At 41.3% G+C, this 20,132-nt stretch overlaps 1 protein-coding gene across 4 annotated transcripts in view; it reads left to right on the plus strand.

Moving 5' to 3' along the window:
- The window catches only part of nrf1 (nuclear respiratory factor 1), a 17,023-nt gene extending 4,787 nt beyond the window's left edge, over positions 1-12,236 (plus strand). For 2 of the 4 annotated variants that reach the window (XM_034863457.1, XM_034863458.1), the window contains exons 4-13: positions 217-331; positions 503-629; positions 790-930; positions 3,340-3,498; positions 3,833-4,045; positions 4,172-4,270; positions 4,613-4,785; positions 6,966-7,087; positions 11,109-12,013; positions 12,051-12,236. In XM_034863457.1, the coding sequence (XP_034719348.1) occupies positions 217-331; positions 503-629; positions 790-930; positions 3,340-3,498; positions 3,833-4,045; positions 4,172-4,270; positions 4,613-4,785; positions 6,966-7,087; positions 11,109-11,269 (1,310 nt within the window). In that variant the 3' untranslated portion in view covers positions 11,270-12,013; positions 12,051-12,236. Of the gene's footprint in view, positions 1-216; positions 332-502; positions 630-789; positions 931-3,339; positions 3,499-3,832; positions 4,046-4,171; positions 4,271-4,612; positions 4,786-6,965; positions 7,088-7,175; positions 7,354-11,108; positions 12,014-12,050 lie in introns of those variants that run through there. The other 2 variants (XM_034863459.1, XM_034863460.1) reach the window with 2 other exon arrangements.
- Positions 12,237-20,132: the final 7,896 nt, after the last annotated feature.

A 20,132-nucleotide genomic window follows, 5' to 3' on the forward strand; every position in this document is an offset into this window, starting at 1 on the left:
GGGGGGGGTGTTCATGTTGTGAGTTGAATGTTTTTGTATTTTGTTAAAAATTTAAAAATAAAAAAATTTTAATCACAAAAAAATCTTAAAGAAAATAATTATTGTAAGCGCAGATCCTAAAGAAATATACAATTAAAGACAATCTACAGCATGTTGTTCATTTGGATGACTAGCCTGTTCTTTTACTAACAGTCAAACTTGCTCTTTCTCTCTCAGGGCCAGTAGGCATGGCAGCTGCTGCTGCTGTGGCAACTGGTAAGAAAAGAAAGCGGCCTCATATCTTTGAATCCAACCCCTCCATCCGCAAGAGGCAGCAGACGCGTCTGCTCAGGTAAGCTTAAAACACCAATTGTGCAACAATCCCCAATATCTTTATCATGTATTATCCCTCAACAGTTTCAATGAAACTGCTGAAATGAAATATCACTTTCAGACAGAGTTGCTGTTGTACTTTTATTGTGAACCAGGAGATAAGGGATGGTGTGTGTGTGTGTGTTTTCAGGAAACTGCGGGCTACCCTGGATGAGTACACCACTAGAGTGGGCCAACAGGCCATAGTGCTGTGTATCTCTCCCTCAAAACCCAACCCTGTTTTCAAGGTGTTTGGTGCTGCTCCTCTGGAGAATGTGGTGAGTGTTATAGTCAGCTGTGAAGATGTTTATTAGCAAATGTTTGGTATTTGTTTAGTACTTGATAACTGTTAAAAATAAGTGACTCACATGATTAAGCGATCTTTCAAAAATGAAGTCAGTTAACTTTCTGGGTTGCAACTGTCTTTCTATCCTCCAGGTGAGGAAGTATAAGGGCATGATATTGGAGGATCTGGAGAACGCATTGGCTGAACATGCCCCCGCTGGTGGAGAGCTGGCCTCAGAGTTGCCTCCCCTCACCATCGATGGCATCCCTGTTTCTGTGGACAAGATGACCCAGGTCAGGCTCAATACTCTCTCTCTCTGCTTGTCTATTATGTTACATCAAACAGCATTTCCAAAATACCCTTTTGCCGTCTAAGACACAAACACAATGCCAACGGTCCCAGCAGAGGGCAGCAGTTGGCAACAAATGAGAATAATAATTGTGATCTTAGCTAGCTCCTACATATGTACCAAGGTCAACCACTCAATTTTAGCTGTGCCCATCAGTGTCGCTTGATGAGTGGGATTTATGCGTGTTTAACCAGTTGTTATTTCCAAAGTACTCATTCAGTTTTTTGGTAAAAGCAACTTACTGATATTGTAATTCAAGGAGACAGTATGCCTGATGCAAAGGTAGTATAAGCATTTGAAGGGAAACAAACCAAGCCGCCACAATTTGCAAGACAGGCTGTGGTACCAGTGAGAGGATGTGGAGAGTAGAATGCTCTCGGTAAACCCCTCACTGCATTAGCACCATTGGCAGCTTGAGTACTCTCTCGACCCAAGGGAACTTGTCTTGTTTACTCTGCCATCCCAGTGCTGCTGACGCATTCTCTGGATCATCGTCAGAGTAGCCAGCATGACATTGGCCCTCAGAGGCGCTCCTCAACCCTGGGAGTACGGTAGCCAATCCCAGGGCCTGATGTGTCCTCTGAGGGAAGGTGTTAGTTGGTGCCTGTTTTTCTGGAGGCTGTAGGATGAGATGATTATGAGTAACCTGTTGCCTCACTCAGTTTGGCCAAGCCAGGTGGAAAGGTGTGAGGGTGGGGTGTTTTCAGAGGTATGTGTTGGCCAAGTGTTAGAGACAGGATGGTTGATTAATCTTGGAGATGGCAAGTATGAAAATTAGAACTCTGCGATGAAAGAGAGCTAATTCAGACTTCATGCTCCTGATCCATTTTTAGCAATGCTGTGTTGTCTTCTATGCAGGGACATATGCAGTAGGCATTACACAGCTAAAGAAATCCCAAGTGAGGTTTAGTCACGCAGGTTGAGGCCCTGGCCAGTCCGATATATGGAGCATCTGTAGCAGGTGATCCAGGGTCTAGCCTGAGCCCATAATTACCCCCTAGCCTTGTTAAGGCCAGGGACCCAGCAACATAGCCGCCTTCCTAAATGCTGATTGGACCATTGCTTGGCGGATTAGGATTGTGGGGGGGTGGGGTGGTAGGTGCGAGAACAACATGCCACTTAACTCCGTAGCTACTGTAATTAGGCCATCTGGCCACATGCATCCACATACCGTAGCCACAGGTGGAAATGCAAGCATCTTTTCGCTACTGAGTCCGTCTTTCTGGGGTTAATCTAAAGTGTTCTGTCTGTGTGCCAAGCCCCTTTACTGCAGCCACCAGTTGTGATCTATGTTTTTCCAAAGCTGATGTGATAAAGTAGTGACCATCCATTTTCTATCAAGATCCATTTTGTCGTATCTCTTTGTGATGCACTGAGGAACTGTGTATCGGCGGGGAGGGATGGATTTATTTCTCCCGGAACTAAATTTAGACTGTGATGTCAAGACAGGCAGACGCCGCAGTGCCTCATTGTGCAATATAATCCCCTGGTGATGCTTGCATATTACCAGGACACTGAGGACATTTGGCACTAAACCCCACCCCAGCCTGTCAGTGTGAGCGCATGCCTGGCCTGGAAGTGGTGATGGTGTGTGGATAGGCATGCTGCTCACTGCTACACGTGAAGTATATATGTTGCCCGTTGATCAGTAGTGAGCTAATCAAATCAGATAAGACCCCCACTTATTCTCGCGTCCTGCCTTTGAGCACAGTGCAAACTCTCAAATAACAGCCACCACAAATTCCTCTTTTACAAATAGTCAAAAAAAAAAAGGCCCTACCTCTGCAAGATGGCCATGCTATGTGAGTGTTGGTCCCCAGGACAGAGCAATCAGCCCACATAACAGTATATTTTCTTTAGTTCTAACATTGTGCACTACAGACGCTTGGTTCCCTTACTTTATTGTTTATAAACACTCAAATATAGTGGACTCACTGAAACAGTCTCTGTACAATAATGTTCCTTTTTAACAATATTGACCAGATTGTCCTTGTTAATACCTCCACTGAGTGTACTGGAGCACTTGCTAGGACAGGTTGACTGCTGGACCGTGTTGGATCTCCCCTGATGTTCCCATGGTGTCTGTCTAACACATCAGGCTGGAGCCACAGCTATAGATTGTTCTGTTAATAAATATGATCGCACTGTTCTCCTTTTAGAAAGCCTGATTCTATTTGCAGGCCTTGACCACTTCAGCACCCTGCAGCAGGCACCCAATCAATATGCGCCTCTTGTTGCCGGCTCAAGGGCGTGTGTGCTTGTGTGTGTCTGAGAGAGACACTGTGGCTTTCCATTTTGAAGTTTTGGTTGTCTGTGTCATCTCTTTTCTCCACGGGTGTCTCCTTTGCCTCAGGCCCAGCTGCGAGCGTTCATCCCAGAGATGCTGAAGTACTCAACGGGCCGAGGGAAGCCTGGCTGGGGTAAGGAGAGCTGCAAGCCAATGTGGTGGCCTGAGGATATCCCTTGGGCCAACGTACGCAGCGACGTCCGCACAGAGGAGCAGAAACAGAGGGTGAGAGAAATGCTGTTGTTGTTTAGCCTCGATTTCTGCACTATACAGAATAGTTAATAATCATATTCGAAGAGATGCTATGTATCTTTTTGTACATTAGTTCCCAAAGTGGCACTAAATTACACAAACTTCTGATTTTGAATTTATAGGAGGGTAATTAAGATTTTATCCCAGTCTCAGTCAGTCATCAAAGGTATCTGAGGACCTGGTATCTTAATCTTTGCCATGAGTGAATTAGGGCACTCTAATCTGTAGTGTGGCATTCAATATCAGAAGTCCTTAAAGCTGTCTGCTGAAGAGTTTGCCACATTAACTTGTATTTATGTTTCCCAAGGTGTCTTGGACGCAGGCATTGCGGACTATCGTTAAGAACTGCTACAAGCAGCATGGCCGTGAGGATCTGTTGTATGCTTTCGAAGACCAGATAACCACGACGACCACCACCCAGCATCACCTGACCACTGCGCAGAGTATCGCTCATCTTGTGCCCTCGCAAACGGTGGTACAGACCGTCAACAACCCTGACGGAACAGTCTCGCTCATCCAGGTACATTTTAGCTGCTTTTTGATCATTATAGGGATTGCTCTTTTTCAAATCAAAATCTCATACAGTTATTCTAAGGTTTCGTACACCGTTTATGAACTTTTTTGTCACTGCGCCTCTTTCTCTTAGGTTGGCACAGGACACACAGTTGCCACCCTGGCAGATGCCTCAGAGCTGCCAGGTGTGACGGTGGCACAGGTCAACTACACCACAGTAACTGACGGAGAGGTACGCGTACCTCTAATCACTTTTTCTAATACTACAATACAAACCCATTCTGATCATTTACTACACACACAAACTGCAGTAATAAACTCCAAATCAACCACTCCTTCATTTCCTCAAACATATGAATCGATAGATCTAACAAGTCTTATGCCTGAGTCACAGAAACAAAGACTATGCAACAAATACAGTGAAGTGTTTAAAGTGTACTTAATAAGAGCTCTCTGTTCAGCACCACAACATTAAAACAAAACCCAGAGTACCAACAATCCAATAATAGTTAATTTCATGCAATGTTAATTACCTCAATGCAGATCCTCATTTTCTTTCTGTATGAAATTATATATTGTCCCTTTCGAGGTGGAGCAGAACTGGGCCACCCTCCAGGGCGGCGAGATGACAATCCAAACCACTCAGGCCTCAGAGGCCACACAGGCTGTAGCATCCCTGGCAGAAGCCGCCGTTGCCGCAAGTCACGAAATGCAGCCCGGGGCCACCGTCACAATGGCTCTTAACAGGTGAGAGCGGGAGATTTGAATATGTTATTTTACAAGTGACAAGAAAATAGCCTTTTGATGTTATTTAGGTGGCTTTAACTTTGTAGGGGCTGAAGGCAACATGAGAAAGGAGTGTTACATTATAGATATAGACCAGGAGACTATTTCAGGTGGACTCCTATCATGAGTTTAAGAACATAAGATCTTGTAGATCTCAAGTGCATCTATGGCTAGTATCCTTAGGGTAAAAAAAAGCTACCTCTTCAAACTTGAAAATGTGTAATAGCGGGGGAAACAGAAGTTTGTCAAATCTCAAGGGTCCTCCGTTAATGGTGGTGGAGGCAGCAAACCCTGCAGTGAAGAAGAATCCATAATTATATAGGCAGCTCTAACAAGTGGATGAGAATGGGACAACTGTCAGGGCAGGACACCGGGGTTCCCTGGAGATGAGAGTCAACTGCCTCTCATCCAAGTTCAGCATCTAATTAATTAGCCTATAGCTTTTATAGAGGCAAGGTGCACAACCATTAAATTGGTTCTTAACCACATATTTCCTTGTGCTAATGACTAGAACATGTGTTATATACATATGTCATATATATATGTGCTCAGTAGTGCAACAAAGTCAGTTCACGTTTGAAATAAAATCATACATAACAGCTTTTAAAACTTGTACTTGGTACTGTAATTAAAATACTGTGAGATCTCTTAAGCAATGGGGTGTCTGCAGATTGCGGAAATAGTCCCTGTTTCCAGTCACATTATCATCAGTGACAAATGGCTCAACTACAGCCACTTCAGTGATAAAAGATGTACAGGGGTTGTTGTCGGTGTAATGTTTTTCTGGAGGGAAATCAGCCACACACAATTGTATTCAGGAGGGATCTACAAGAGGATCTTAAATCATGTCCCTTGGAGGGCCAAGTGTCTGAGGGATCTGATTACAACAAAAGAATACAGCAGGTTGAAAATGTGCCCATGAATAAAAGGAGTTAATGGCCTTTGGCTGCAGCTAAAACCTGTAGACATTTAGCTTTCCATTGCCTTTGATTTGATTTATAATATTTTACATTGTCATTTAAGGTATATAACTTGTCAATTTCATCAGTCAGTTGCTGAGGTGCTAACATGTTAGCTGTGGTTAACCCTAACCCTTTTTTGCTGTAGTGTCAAGGCAATAATTTCAGATGTGTATGGGTATGTCCCATTGGGGCTTGTTAGAAGCACCCACCTGAGTCCTCTTTCCCCTCCCCTCCTTTACGCTGTTTACCTTTGCCAAGCCGCTATGGGCTCTCTGCTCCACGGGCTCTGGAACATTTTGTCTCTGCTTTCCAGCTCCGGAGGGAGAATAGAGCCTGTTTCTCCTGCTGTCTTTTCTGCTGAGTGGACCACAAATGATACTCGATTATCTTGTGTTCATTGGTGTAATTTGTTGCACAGTAAGCTGCAAATTGATAACATAATGTTTACCCCTAAACTAAAAAATGTGTACCCATGTTGTCTTTGCCACTACGATTAATGGCAAAAATGATCAAAATTCAATATCTGTATCCAAGGCTTGTTAAAAAGCCTTTTTTTTTACCGATGTTGCCAGACTTAGCTTCCATTGTCTTACCCAACAGCATCCAGTTGGGTGTCATCCACTTACAACAGTGTGAGTGCATAATTACTGCTTACTCGCTCAGCTCCGCCTCCTCAGTATCTGATTGTCTGTAGTTCTATCTCAGATCGGATTCTCAACCAAGCTGTGAACAGTTCTATTAATTCATAGCGAAGCTGGTGCGGTAATAGGCTCCTGGTAATTCCACTGGATAGATCTGGTTAATAAAACTGCTTTGATAGACCCGTAGCACCTGGCCTTTAGGGAGATGTGACAGATTCTCCTTAAGTCCCGACTAGAAAAGCCTCTTACAGCTCATACACTCACCCCACATCTCTATAATAACCCTTGCCTTTGTGAGCAGATTGTTTGTGGGTTTTACTTTGCTTTGTAGAAACGATTGTACCTGAAAGCATAATATATACAGTACATGTCACGTGAGTTTTTTAAAAGGTTTATTTGCCTGTTTTTACATATTGCACACTATATCTCGTGTGTGTGTGTGTGTGTGTGTGTGTGTGTGTGTGTGTGTGTGTGTGTGTGTGTGTGTGTGTGTGTGTGTGTGTGTGTGTGTGTGTGTGTGTGTGTGTGTGTGTTGCAGTGAGGCAGCAGCCCATGCTGTAGCGACGTTGGCGGAGGCTACTCTACAAGGCGGAGGGCAGATTGTCCTGGCAGAGACAGCAGCTGCTGTTGGAGCACTGGCTGGGGTTCAAGATGCCACAGGTACATATTCAGTCAAACAACATGCAAAATGCACCTCAAATGACAGCATTTGCAGTATAAGGACACCTTTTGTTATTGTCTATGGCAGTGGTTCTCAACCTATTTGAGTCGCAACCCCCCAGAATATTCAGGTTGATGTTGCCAGAGAGAGCAAGGGAGCTGCAAACGGACGTAAACAGCTGTTTCTACGTGCCTACCCCAGCTGAATTTGAGTGATTATTGTAAATTCTCTGATTATTATATGTAAATAAATGCTTTTTTTGTGATGACAGTTTTGTTTAGTTTTAACAGCTAGCATGTTGTTCAATGGGCTCCAGGTACAATGGATTTGTTCCGTGACATATTTCTCTCCCCCTGAACCCACAGCCCCCTTTCTATGTACTGGGACCTCCTGATTTACACATTAAGCATGTGATATAGTATCATCAAAATGCCTTAGCTTGTTTAGCTGCTGAATTCATAGCTGTCATTAATAAACAGCAAGTTAAGATACTAAAACCCTAGCTATAATATTATGTACGTCTGAAATAACTCTTCCCTTAATAGTGCAAACATCCCTTTATAATAGACACTCAATAGTTTGAGTTATTAATTATTAATTGAAGTTATTAATTAGAGGCTGACATTTTTTCAGGAGTTGTGGGTCACGGGATTCCTGTGGGAGTCCCGCAGGATTGTAGTCAATTAAACTAATTGTGACGTGACTGGGACGGAACAGGGACAAACTACATAGTTATATATAAAAACTGACCTAATGTTACTATGATGCCCATCCCCCTAATATATAACTATGTAGTTTTAATATGAGCAAACTATATAGTCTACAAATAACACTCCCAGAACTCAGACACTAGCACACAACCAGCAGATTAGGATTAGGATTAAACCACATTTTCTATATCTTATTCAAATCAGTGTTCTTAGCGGATGAATGTAAAAGTCACAAAATGTTGACACCTGCAAAATTTGTCACCTGTATTTATTTCAACCTAATTTGACTCTAGAAACCTCCCAAAAGGAATATTTTGTTAAAGAGTTTTTCTATTTTGACAAATAGAAATACAATAACGGAAAACTGATATGTTTTTAAATCACATATTTACTAATTGGTACTTTTGTGTGCTCCCCAGCCAATGGCATGTCTAATTAGTCTGACTAAGTGTAAGCCTCCCTACAGTAGCACTGCACCCTCTGAGCTCCTACACTCTAATCTAGTCTGTGCTGATGTGACAGATGGTGTGTTTTTTATATGTGTGTATCTTGTAGCAATACTCCCTTCTTTTAATGATACGATAGCTGCATGACCCCATCATCAACCTTCTTACATGCGTACTGCATGCAATGCTGTGGCGATGTGTGTCTGCTGGGATTGGACCAGTTTGTAATGACATCCTCACATCCCCATTAGATAGCAATAACAGCCTTTTTTTAGAATATGTTCAGTCAATATCCCAAGGGTGGAATTTAGAGCTACTGCTTGTCCGTGATTAACATCAGGGGACACGCTGCTAATGTTAATTACTAAATGGAGTCAGGAAATATCAGTGGCCTATTCCGCATAAATACAGATATACTAGTGAAACTAAGGGAGAAATACAGAACCTATTAGGTCTATTTTCTAGCCTGTCTTGCTGGCTTAATAGATTATTTGATTGTTCAAGTTGCAGGTGTAATTCCAATTTTGAGTACCATGATTTTATGCATTAGTTATCTTTTATTTTACATGAACGCATTTTTTTAAATGTTTAATTGTTATTAAAATTGTTATCCTTTCCTATTGATTATTGCTGGAGCCAAAACACACCAATTCAAGCAGATTATTTGAATCGTGGTCCTTTATAATCAATAACATACAACACATGATTTATTAAACTCCAGTTGATAATGCCAAAAAACGTAAACATCAAAGTCTATCTCTGCCACAGTATAACAGCAAGGTCTATCCAGACAAAAGCTTTAGTTACAGAGTTTTTTTCTTATGTACTATTTATTATAATCAGCACTATCCTACAGTGGGATAATCCACTCCGTTACCAGTCCTGTGTGTAAGCACCGGGGGCAGCCTTCAGCACACAACCCCAGGTTCTCTTGCTTGGCTTTATACATGCTCACACACACAGGCTTTTTCTAAATACCTATTTGTCTCTATGCTCTATCACAGTCTTCTCTCACTGGTTTCTTTTGAACCACAAATCAGTGGATCTCTAAAGGTTTTTTACCTAAAGCAGCCTTCTAGTTGTATCACCCAGTTTATACAATCAACAAACAATTTTTTTTTTTTTACAAAATCAGGTTAGTCAAAGGGAAATTGAATTTCATCAGAGGAAGTGTAATTAAATACTTAAATAAAAGATGAAAACCCACGTTTAAATTTAAAAAATGGTCATAACAGACAACCCTTCTAAAACCCTGTGCAAGATACAAAAATATGTACAGTGTGTATTTGTACAGTAATTTAAATTCAAGTTATTCAAATCCAACATCTGAGCCTGTGTTTTTTGGCATCTTGCTTCCTTAACCACAAGGAGCCATTTGGCTGCCATAGCTCACTTAAACAACAAATAGAGTTACCAAAGCTAGTCCTTCTACCAACAATTGACCTTAGCTAATCACAGAAGTACTACACAAGAGTGGAGCGCTCTGTTCGGAGTGCACCTGCCCAGACACCGTTGATTGGCCTGTGTAACGACCCTTCGCTACCCGAGGCATGCAGACATACACACGCCACACCACACATGACCCTTAATGTCTAAGTAACTATGTTTGAGTGACCCAATGAGGCCATTCACTCAGTAACTGTGCAGTGTCTGTATGTCACCGGGCCCGGCCATATGCCCTCTTCCCTCCACCATAATCACCGCCAGCACAATTACCTGCATCAGCAAAACTTAGCTCTGTCACAAATCACTGATGAGTGGGCTTACCAAGGGCCCTCATTAGATGACCAACATTTACAAGCTGCCCCATCGAAAGGGGCCTGGGAAACTTGAAAGATGAATAATTATGAACATGCAACATATATTTTTGTACTTTTTCAAAATCTTTAAATTTTGTAAGTGTTTGAAAGGATTTATTGGTAGTGTGTATTCGGTGCGTTTAAAGTCCAGCGTCTTAGCTCACAGTAACGGGAGCGGGAACCCTAACGCTGACCTTCTTGCCTGCCTGTGACACTGTGACAGCTTGCAGGGTGGGGCAGAGGCCCACGTGACTGCAGCAGTAATCCCTACAGGCAGAGACACACATACAAACACACAGCTGGGCATGAGGGAAGTGAGCTGAGATCATTCAATCGGACCATTGTTCAGAAATGCCGTCTCTGTAACATGGCTGCCTCCTGTCACAGATAACTACCTGGACTTCACTGCCTCCCAAGCACCATGTCAAACACAAACTTTAGTTCCAAGATTACCTTTGGCCAAAGACTCAGCGAGCAGTATTTGTTAGCATCAGGCCTGCAACTAATAATTATTTTCAATATGTATTAATATGTTGATTACTTTTTCATTAAACAATTAATTGTTCAGTCTATAATCGTCAGAAGATAGCTGAGGTATGCCCATTTCCAGAGCCAAGGTGATGATGATGTCATTACATTGCTTCTTTCATCCAATTTATTATTACACAAAATATAAAAAGTCGTAAATCCCTTTCATTGGAGAATCTCCAACCAGCAAATGTTATGCATTTCTCACTGACAAATGAAACAAACATTGAATCGATTACTAAACTTGCCTTAACACGTTCTGTGAGCCCATGGCGATGTGTTCAATTGCTTGTTTTATCTGAAAAACAATCTAAAACAGAGGGATATGCAATTTAAAATCATAGAAAAAAATGACAAATTAATAAAACTATTGTACTACCACATGCTACCTGGTAAATTTGATTTAAATCTAATAACAACTAATAAGTTGTTGGAATTGTTGTCAGTTCGTTTTATACCTGACTAATAGATTAATTGAGTGACAGGTTAATGGTGCCATGTGACTAAATCTAAAACATATCTGTGTCTTCTCCTCAGGTCTGGTCCAGATCCCAGTCAGCATGTACCAGACTGTAGTGACCAGCCTTGCCCACGGTAACCGGCCCGTCCAGGTTGCCATGGCACCTGTTGCCACACGCATAGATAACACTGTCACACTTGACGGCCAAGCCGTGGAGGTTGTGACCCTGGAACAGTGACAATTAAGACCCTGGAAGCAGTAGGAGGCACTGAATGCCACCATGGAGATTTGATTATCCTACTGTCTTCCAAGACATCACGCTGTGTACAATGTCAAATATATTTTTAAATGTACAGCTGGAGGGGTAGCAAAAGTGAGTTATCAATGTGTTTACTATGTAAAGATATTGCTTCTGTCGGTATGATTTTTCTCCAATTTAGCTTCATGTTTTTTTTTGTTAGCTCTGTGATGTTGAGTATTTATTTCTTTAAAATTAATCTTTACTTAAAACAAAGATGAACCAAAAAGCCACCATGCTTCATCCAGAGTGTGTAACTATCACTGTTCTGGATTTACACTTTCGTCTATGTGCTTGACTGTTTTGTTTTAAGGATGCATTTACAATTCAGTGCCATAGTCCGAGATCACTCCTATGTTACCCATATCCTTGATCACTATTCTAAATGTCACTCTTTCCATCTCAACTCAACTAAAGCTGTGGAACGGCGTCCAAACTCCCAGACATTTCTCACATTAGAGGGGGAAATATTGTTGTATTCTTTTCCCTGTGCTGTTTTACTGTAGTGCACGCACAAGCCAAGATTTGTGAAGACTCAGGATATACATCAATATGTTTTTTACTGCTGAGCTGCCTTCCTGAAGCAGCTTTTTTGTCTACCAAATCCATTTATTTACAGTGCATGGATAGGGGCACCCTTTGGTATGTTATTTTTTTTTTTAACATGAACTTGTATGTCACTTGGTGATCCGCATCACTTTGTATAATCACAGGAATTTAGTCATACTTGGACAGGAGCTGCAGTATTTGTGATGCAAATATCAAAAAAGCATCTCTTTAGATCTTGGAACGAATCTAAATTTGCGTGTTAAGAATCAACTTAGTTTGATGCAGCTTAACAGTTGGTTCAATTTTCACCACTATTTAAAAAATAAAGTCCAATAAAATGGCTGCTGTTCACCATTCATTCAGTTTCTCTCATTAGTACACTGTTCCTCCAACGGCATAACCATCAATGCAAACATTAAATGCAAACGCTACGGTAGTCAATTTTTCATATTAATATTTAATCAAATGACTACATTAGATAAGGGCAGTTTTGCAGCACAATAAAGCCTTTTAGCATATTTTAACTGTATAAATAAAGAATTCCGGTTAATTCCAACACATATCTCTGTTGTTTGTAACCAAACGGTGCTGCCTACACCGTGTTCTCCTCCTGCTAGAGTTAGCACCAAACAGACTTGAACAGGACCAGTTTTAAACGATTTTCTAGCCTCTAAACATGTTCAAAATGTCATTAAAAGTGCCTACCCATGTGAAGTGATTCCTTCTGAGTGAACACTGCTGAATCTTACTGCAGTAGATATGAAAGAAATGCATGAAAGTTGTGCTAGTTCAGCTTTGTTTAGTTCATTTGTTTGTTACTGCAAGAAGTGCTTTGGGACCGTCTACAAACTACAACACTGAACAGAGATACAAAGAGAAAGTATTTTCAAAAATCAGCATATACTTCTTTTTTTTTAAGACAGGTTATATCTTATCTTATATCTTAGGTTTTTTGAGATAGGTTATAATTGAGGTAAGTTTGGAGACACTAGCTTATTTATTCTTTAAATTGATAGCCTACATATTTTTGTTAAATCTCTTTTCTGTGTTGTAGTTTGTACACGGTCCCTAAGATTTGCTAACTGTCATCTCAACACCGCCATAAACAGAGGAATGGATTAGCACAACTTTTATGAATTTCTTTCACATGGGTAGGCACTTTATTGACATTTTGAACATGTTTAGAGGCTAAAAACACGTTTAAAACTTGCCCTGTTTCAGCCTGTTGGGTGCTAACGATAGCAGGAGGATAGCACCGTGTAGGCAGCACCGATTGGTTTTGTTTTTCTCTCTACTGACAGCACTCACCATTTACAAACAACTGAGCTGCGGGTTCGAATCGACCAGAATTCTCCTCTAAGTCTCACATCTCTTATCAACCCCTGTAGGCAGCTGTATTCAGCAAATAAACCCAATGTACAAAACTCAAAGACCAAATGGTGACATAACTTGAGAATACAGTCGAGTACCCAGCAAGGTTGACCCAGGTAGCCTATTTTTTCAGGCGCTGATGGAGACCCAAACAGGGCTACAACATTGAATATTGGGCATTATTTGCCATAAAGCCCAAACCACAAAGCAGTGCTTACTATTGCTCCATCTCTGTTAAGCTGTTGTTTGCTAACACATTAGATATAGCATCATAAACTTAATTTATTGGGTGATATATGTTGGCTGTGTCTATCAGTTTGTTTAGGTTACATTTTCTTCAGCAGCTTAAGATTTATGATTTGAGAGCTGACTTAGACTGGTCTGTCTTGACTTGAAACTGTATTAAAAGCAATGACCTTGTCCCACTTCCTCCATTATAGCACAAGAGACATAAACACACAGGAAGCATTCGACTTTTTGGTACTCATAACTATACAACCGGATCTTAGCTTTTTGAGGAATGTTACATTTCTCTGTATTTTGTCCCATAATAAAATAGTTGTCACAAAATCTGAGATAACTTCCACGCTTTTCCACACAGCACCCCCACCTTCCCTGCCGTGACAGACAGGGCCGCGATTACATCATAAGCTGCCTGAACCTCCTCTGCTTTAAAGCCTGGGATTTGTTAGCCAGGCCCTTCTGTTGCAGAGTAGAACAGAGAGAGAAGCGTTCAGGCCTTAATCTATCAGGCGTCAGTGTATATCCCGCTCTTCTTCCAGATTAAAGCGGAACCAGGTTGCATTCACACAGATGAAAAGATCCCATTTTCTTTCTTGTTTTACGTTGTATTCTCTTGTCTGTCATTTTAAGATTGGACCCATTGTGTGAGCTGGGAAACACTCACTGGTACAGAAAACTGTATATAATGTTGAGTCATTGTAGGTGTGTGGCACACATGCGCGTCAAACTGTCACTGCAAAAAGCCTTATTAGCGTGCTTTCTTGGAAAAATGCTTACACCTCATGCTACCTAAGCCTCTCCCTCCCTCTCTCTGCACCTTCCCCTCAGCTACACTTACACAAAGTGCATTGAAACCTTTCATCTGTATCATTAAAGCTGAACATAACTGAGTTATGAAATGGCATAGGTTCCATCGGACAGAACTTGTCTCAAAGTGATGCTGTCAAATCTAGTCTTAAGATGGGTCTTTCATCTGATGTATTATAAATGTTTAAATCCTAGTTATTGATGTAGCTGAAGAAACTTTTTATTTTAATATGACATAAAATGACCCTACTTTGTAGTGAAAAATAAACCTTTTTTTGATTGTGTTCAGTCCAAAGTATGAACAAAAAATATTTGTAAATAGAATAGTTTTGTCATTGCAAAATGATGAACTAAATGAGAAAATGTATGTTTTATTTGAAAGGAAGGATTGTGGTTGACAATGATGTAACACTTGAATAATAATTCTCTGACACTCTATGGCCCATATCGACAAAAAAGTGTTTTTTGACTAAATAAAGTTGCTATTTTTCACAAATCCACAACCAATATTGCACTACTCACTTTGTATCATAAATTATCCTCATCAAAATAATTTTTTATCATAATTCAATGCAAAATATGCTGCACATTTTATTTTTTATTGTAAAATTATAAAAAGAAATTGTCCCAAATCTCTGTAGAGTCATTGTTGAAATGTTCTAGGTGAATACACATTTGTTGGTTGATTACTTCACACGCGCTGGTCCCCTTCTATGCCTCACAGCTATATTTTACAAGTCTGTGCTGCATTGCGTGTTACACTGTTACAAGTTACATCATTGTGCACCACACAACACGGTGCACTCTTCCAATCATCACATCCATCTGACTGACTTTGAACCTGATTGGATGTCATGAAAACCATCCAATCTAAGCAGTCAGGCTGCAGTGAGTGCTTGTGCTCGGTGCTGGGGGCAATATGTTTAGTGGGCAGAGGAAAGGCTGCGCTATTGATTCTCCCCAGTCGGTGGACAAGCCTCTAGCCAGGACTTCAGTAGCCTGGCTCCACAGGGGGCACTGCAGGGTGAGAGGGGAGGGGTTGGTCATTCTTGTTGCCTGGGGTCGTGCAGGCAGACTCTAGTGCAGAGCTTTAATCTCCACTAATCGCTTCTTAATACGTGCATCCCAGGCTCTACACCCCCGCAGACATGCACACACACTCCCACATCGCCACACGCACGTGTAAAAACCCCAAACGAGGGGCAGGAGAAATAATCTCCTACCCCTCGTTCCGAGCATAGGGTTGGGTCACAACTTTAACAAAAACATCCTTCTTACACAAGGAAATGGACTCTGTAACCTGCAAAATTTAAAGGATGTTCCTTAAAGATGAATACTTCATCTGTCACTGTCTAACTATTCACAAAAATTATTTCCTTCTTCTGATGACCCATTTATGGAAAATCCATAACATAAATACTCTTTTAAAAAGAAAAAAAAAATCAATCTCAGCACTCATTTGGGCCTAATGCAGCAATTTCCCTGAAGTCTGAGCATCAGCTGACATGATGAAACATCTTCCCCCATTATGTAGTCCGGTAGTCTAATAATGGCATCCTCACCTTCCCAACTCACACCTCTCTCCATCTCCAGTCCAGACACTGCGTAAGGAACAATGCTAATCTCATTTTACTAATGCTCTGTAGCCTGCATTAGAACACAGGCAAAGCACTGTCTCAGCCCAACTCTACACTCCCAGGAAACTGTGTGTGTGTGCAAGTGTGAGTGCAAGTGTGTGTGCGTGTGTGTGTGTGTGTGTGTGTGTGTGTGTATGTGTGTGTGAGAGTGTGTGTGTGAGTGATGGAGAAAGGGGCCAGGGGGGCTGTGGGATAGAGGGGGCACTGAAAAATGCGGTGTAACCTGAGCTGCTCGGCCCATCTAGAGAAGGCCTGCATTGATAAGGGTTATCCCACAATGCACTTTGCTGCAGAGAAGATCATTAGAGGGAGTCTTACACATGGATCAGTCTTTTGAAAGTATTTATTTGCATCACACATAAGGGAATTTGTATGATAAAATAAAACATATTGTTTGAGAATAGAAAGTCAGCAGGTGCACACAAAGAACAAACTGAGAAAATGTTCACTTATTACATTTTTTGTGCCATTATCTAAGCCCAGGCTGTGTGGTTACATGTACACATTATATATGTCTGTATGTACATCTGTTCTGTAACATCAGACACAACCATAGTTGTTAGTTTTCCGGTGAATAACAGCTTGAGCCGAGCTCTTTTATGTCCACTAGAATAACCACAATGTCAACACTTACCCACTTTCCTTCTGTCTGTAAAGGCCAAACTGCACAAAAGAAGTAGATCCCCTGCACAGGTTCTGATGACAACGTCCATGTAGATCAGATATAGCTAGCCTGCAGGCAAACTAATAACAATACAACAATGCAGTAACAATACAAATTATATTAGCTCAAGCTGAAGTGTAGGCTATAAAGCAGGATTAATGCAAAGGAAGATAAAGAGGTTTTAATCCCCAGATCCCTGTGCCACCTACATTAGCAGACCCTGACCCAGATATATGGAGCTCAGTATGTAGCAGCTTTTCAAGCCATATTGTCAAAAGACTGTTATAGCAAACCAAACCAACATCTGAGAAAGACTTTCTCGCTCACCACCCTTTCCATGGAGGGGAGGGAGAAAAGGCTGCATTGAAAGAGAAGGGTAAGATGACACCGCACAGTTTGCCAATTATGCCACGGAGACAAGAGAGGGATCCCCTGATGGCTGGCTGAAGGCAGAATAGCAAACCTCTATACGTGAAGTTGACCAGTGAGTCCCTCGTGCTGGAGGGCTGCACTTACTTGCTCTAACTGTGCTTGGCAAACCTGAAGACAACTGACTGTTGAAGAAAAGGATCCATTATCATTGTAACATTATGGGCATGAAGTATTTCTTCAATTAAAAGCATGTGAGGATGCAACTTATGAGTACCATCAATATTTTCTAATAATACATATGTTTTTCTAGTCTGAATCAGGAAAAATTGTCTTGGTGTCAAATGCCAGTCACAACTTCCTAGTGTCCAAGGTGATCAGTCAGATTAGTGTTTGTTATCTGATCAACAGTCCAAAAGCCAAAAAGATACTGTATGGCCAAGATCTAAAGCGTATCGTAAAATGGTGGCTTAAAACTGGATAAATACAGTGGTCAATTTATGGCAGACAACCACAACAATGGCGGACGAGCAAAGGGACATACACCAAATATAACATATATATGGACTGTTACCTTTAATAAAATTACAGATTTCAACTGTTGGAAACATTTAGGATAATGTAAGTACACAACTTAACAAAATATACAACAACGGTCTAGTTGTTTTTAGATATTTTAATGCGGAAAAGTTACATATTACACCTTCAACTGAGTACTTATTTCAGCGTCAAACGCTTGAACACTAGCCTATTTTTTAGATTTTACAAACATACAGTTCCTCGTAAATATCAAATTTACGCAAAATTTACTAAATATGAAAAACTTATCTTGACGTTATTTTTGAGTAGAAGTCTCAAAGCTTAAAAATCCTTTGCTTCCATATATCTCCACATATATGTCCATATGTTTCCTTCTTCATCTCTTCTTTGGTAGATTCAAAAAGGCAAACGGCTCATGGTTTTTACCTGGATTCCTCAGTCAGTGCTTGACCCAGGTCTGGTACAGTACATTATGCTCGACCGCAATGCAGACTGTCCTTCAAAGAGTCACTGGAGCTTTGAGGCCGGGGTGTGCAGGGGAGGAACAGAGTCTTACCCCACCCTTCACCACCATCAGCCACTCACTCACTTACATGTCCTTGAGATGTCTGTCTACTTAGGACCAGAAGGCTGGTTTTGTTTCTGTGTTGTTTCTTTAGCTGGTGGACACTCTCAAGCAGTAGTTGGCAAGTCTAGAACCACCGGATCCATCTACCTCACCAGTGTGAGTTCTACCATTGCCAAACACCACCAGAGAGTCGCTGGGCCTCTTCAGACCCACGTGCGCCCAAAACATGGATTCTTGGGATGTAGAGTAATTCAGATTGATACAAGAAAATCGCTCAGATGAGATGGCATCTGAATTATTTTGCAAGAGGAGTTACCTTTAATGAAAAGATGGGACAGGAAAATGGGTTTTATGAAATTTTTGGCTCTCTTCTGCTGATAACATGTCTACAAAATCTGGGTCCACATCCACTGAAGTTTCTTTACATAGTCAGATAATGAATACCAAATTACATGAAAGGACAACTGAAAGGAGAAAATGGCTAACAGAGGACAGTAAGGAGAATTCAGAGATCAGTAATGAGCATTTTTAACTGAGACACCAAAATATGTGTGAATACAGAGAAGTTTACATTCACGATTATGCAAAAGCGATGGAAGTCTGTCTCGTCCTATATTGGCACTACACATAATTGCTCAAAGTATATATACAGAAGCAAAAATGTGCTAGTGCCAAAATGGGCAAAGAAGAGAAGTGGCTGCATCCAAATGCAAGCAGCTGTTGTTATAGAGGCACATCAGGACAGAGAGATGTCGCAGTACCCAGCGAGACGTGCGCAACTCAGCTCATGAAACCGCACCAGTGATTACATCACATTCACCCCACCCACAAGCACAGGAGAGGAGAGCCACAGACAGTAAGCCGCTGTGGACGGACATCATCAAGTGGTTCTTTCTCTGCTCTGTTTATGGCCCTATGGTAATTCACTGATAGTGAGCTCTCACAGTGAATTCTACCAGTGCCATACACAGAACAGGAGTCAATATCACTCCAACACCTGGGCCAGCCAGTCAGCCTTTGAGGATAGTCAGCCCAGAGAAGCAAAGCTATATGCAAACTAGACCACCCGACCCTCACGAGGAGAGCAGAAACAACAGCCTGGTAAGAGAAAGTGGGAAAAGGAGGGACAAAGGTATGAGATCAAGGGATGTGAAACAGGAAGAGGAGCATCCACATCCTTCAATATGTCCACAGTGTTGCAGTGACGCAGCTTAACTCAAGATGCGCTGCACTGCAGTGGATTGAACCACGCGTTGAGTAACAGGTCAAAGGCTGTGTCTCAATGTGGGCAACTAAATATAAGTCCAGTCAATCCTAGGGGGAGAAAACATCCTCATCTAATGGCTCACTGCTAATCACTTGCACTGCCGTCCTTAGATTTCTAAGAAAGGGGAGTTAAGATTGACAGCGGTGACTGTTCTGCTATTGCATGTTAACAATTACTATAAATTAGGCGCTTATGACCCAAGAGGGGATTTTAGAAGATCATTGTACACCCTGCATCAGACCACCACACTTGCTATCTAGCAGAATTTTTTATAATTCAAACAGTGAGGCTGTTTAATTTTTCTCTTCGCTTTGCAATTGTTCTCAGTGAAAAAATGACAAAACAGGAATAATCACATACAGTATTTCAAATATGATTTATGGGCAAACACTGGACGCAACTAATAATGTACATGTAAATGATTCTACATTAACAGCTACTATTTTGTTAAGGTGCAATGGGGAAACAAACATTGTAAGACAACTTAAGGTTGTGCCCTTATGGTTTATAGGTAATCTCTTTACAAGACGGCTCTGCCCTCCCCCTACACCCCCAATTTGTCCAAAGTGTGACACCCTAAACTTGACCTCTTAATTTGCTCCCTAGATTAGCGTTGTAACATTGCCCTATCAATGTTCTTCGTAGCTGCACGACGGAGAAATACTACCACCTCAAGTTAGTGTAAGGCCATTTTGATCTTTGCAGGTCTATGTTTAATCTATACCAAGCTTTTTAAAATAAAAATCTCCCTATAAGTCAAATTAACAACCTGCTAATCGTTTTGGATG

The sequence above is a fragment of the Etheostoma cragini genome, chromosome 23 (assembly GCF_013103735.1).
Source record: "Etheostoma cragini isolate CJK2018 chromosome 23, CSU_Ecrag_1.0, whole genome shotgun sequence".
Lineage (NCBI taxonomy): Eukaryota > Metazoa > Chordata > Actinopteri > Perciformes > Percidae > Etheostoma > Etheostoma cragini.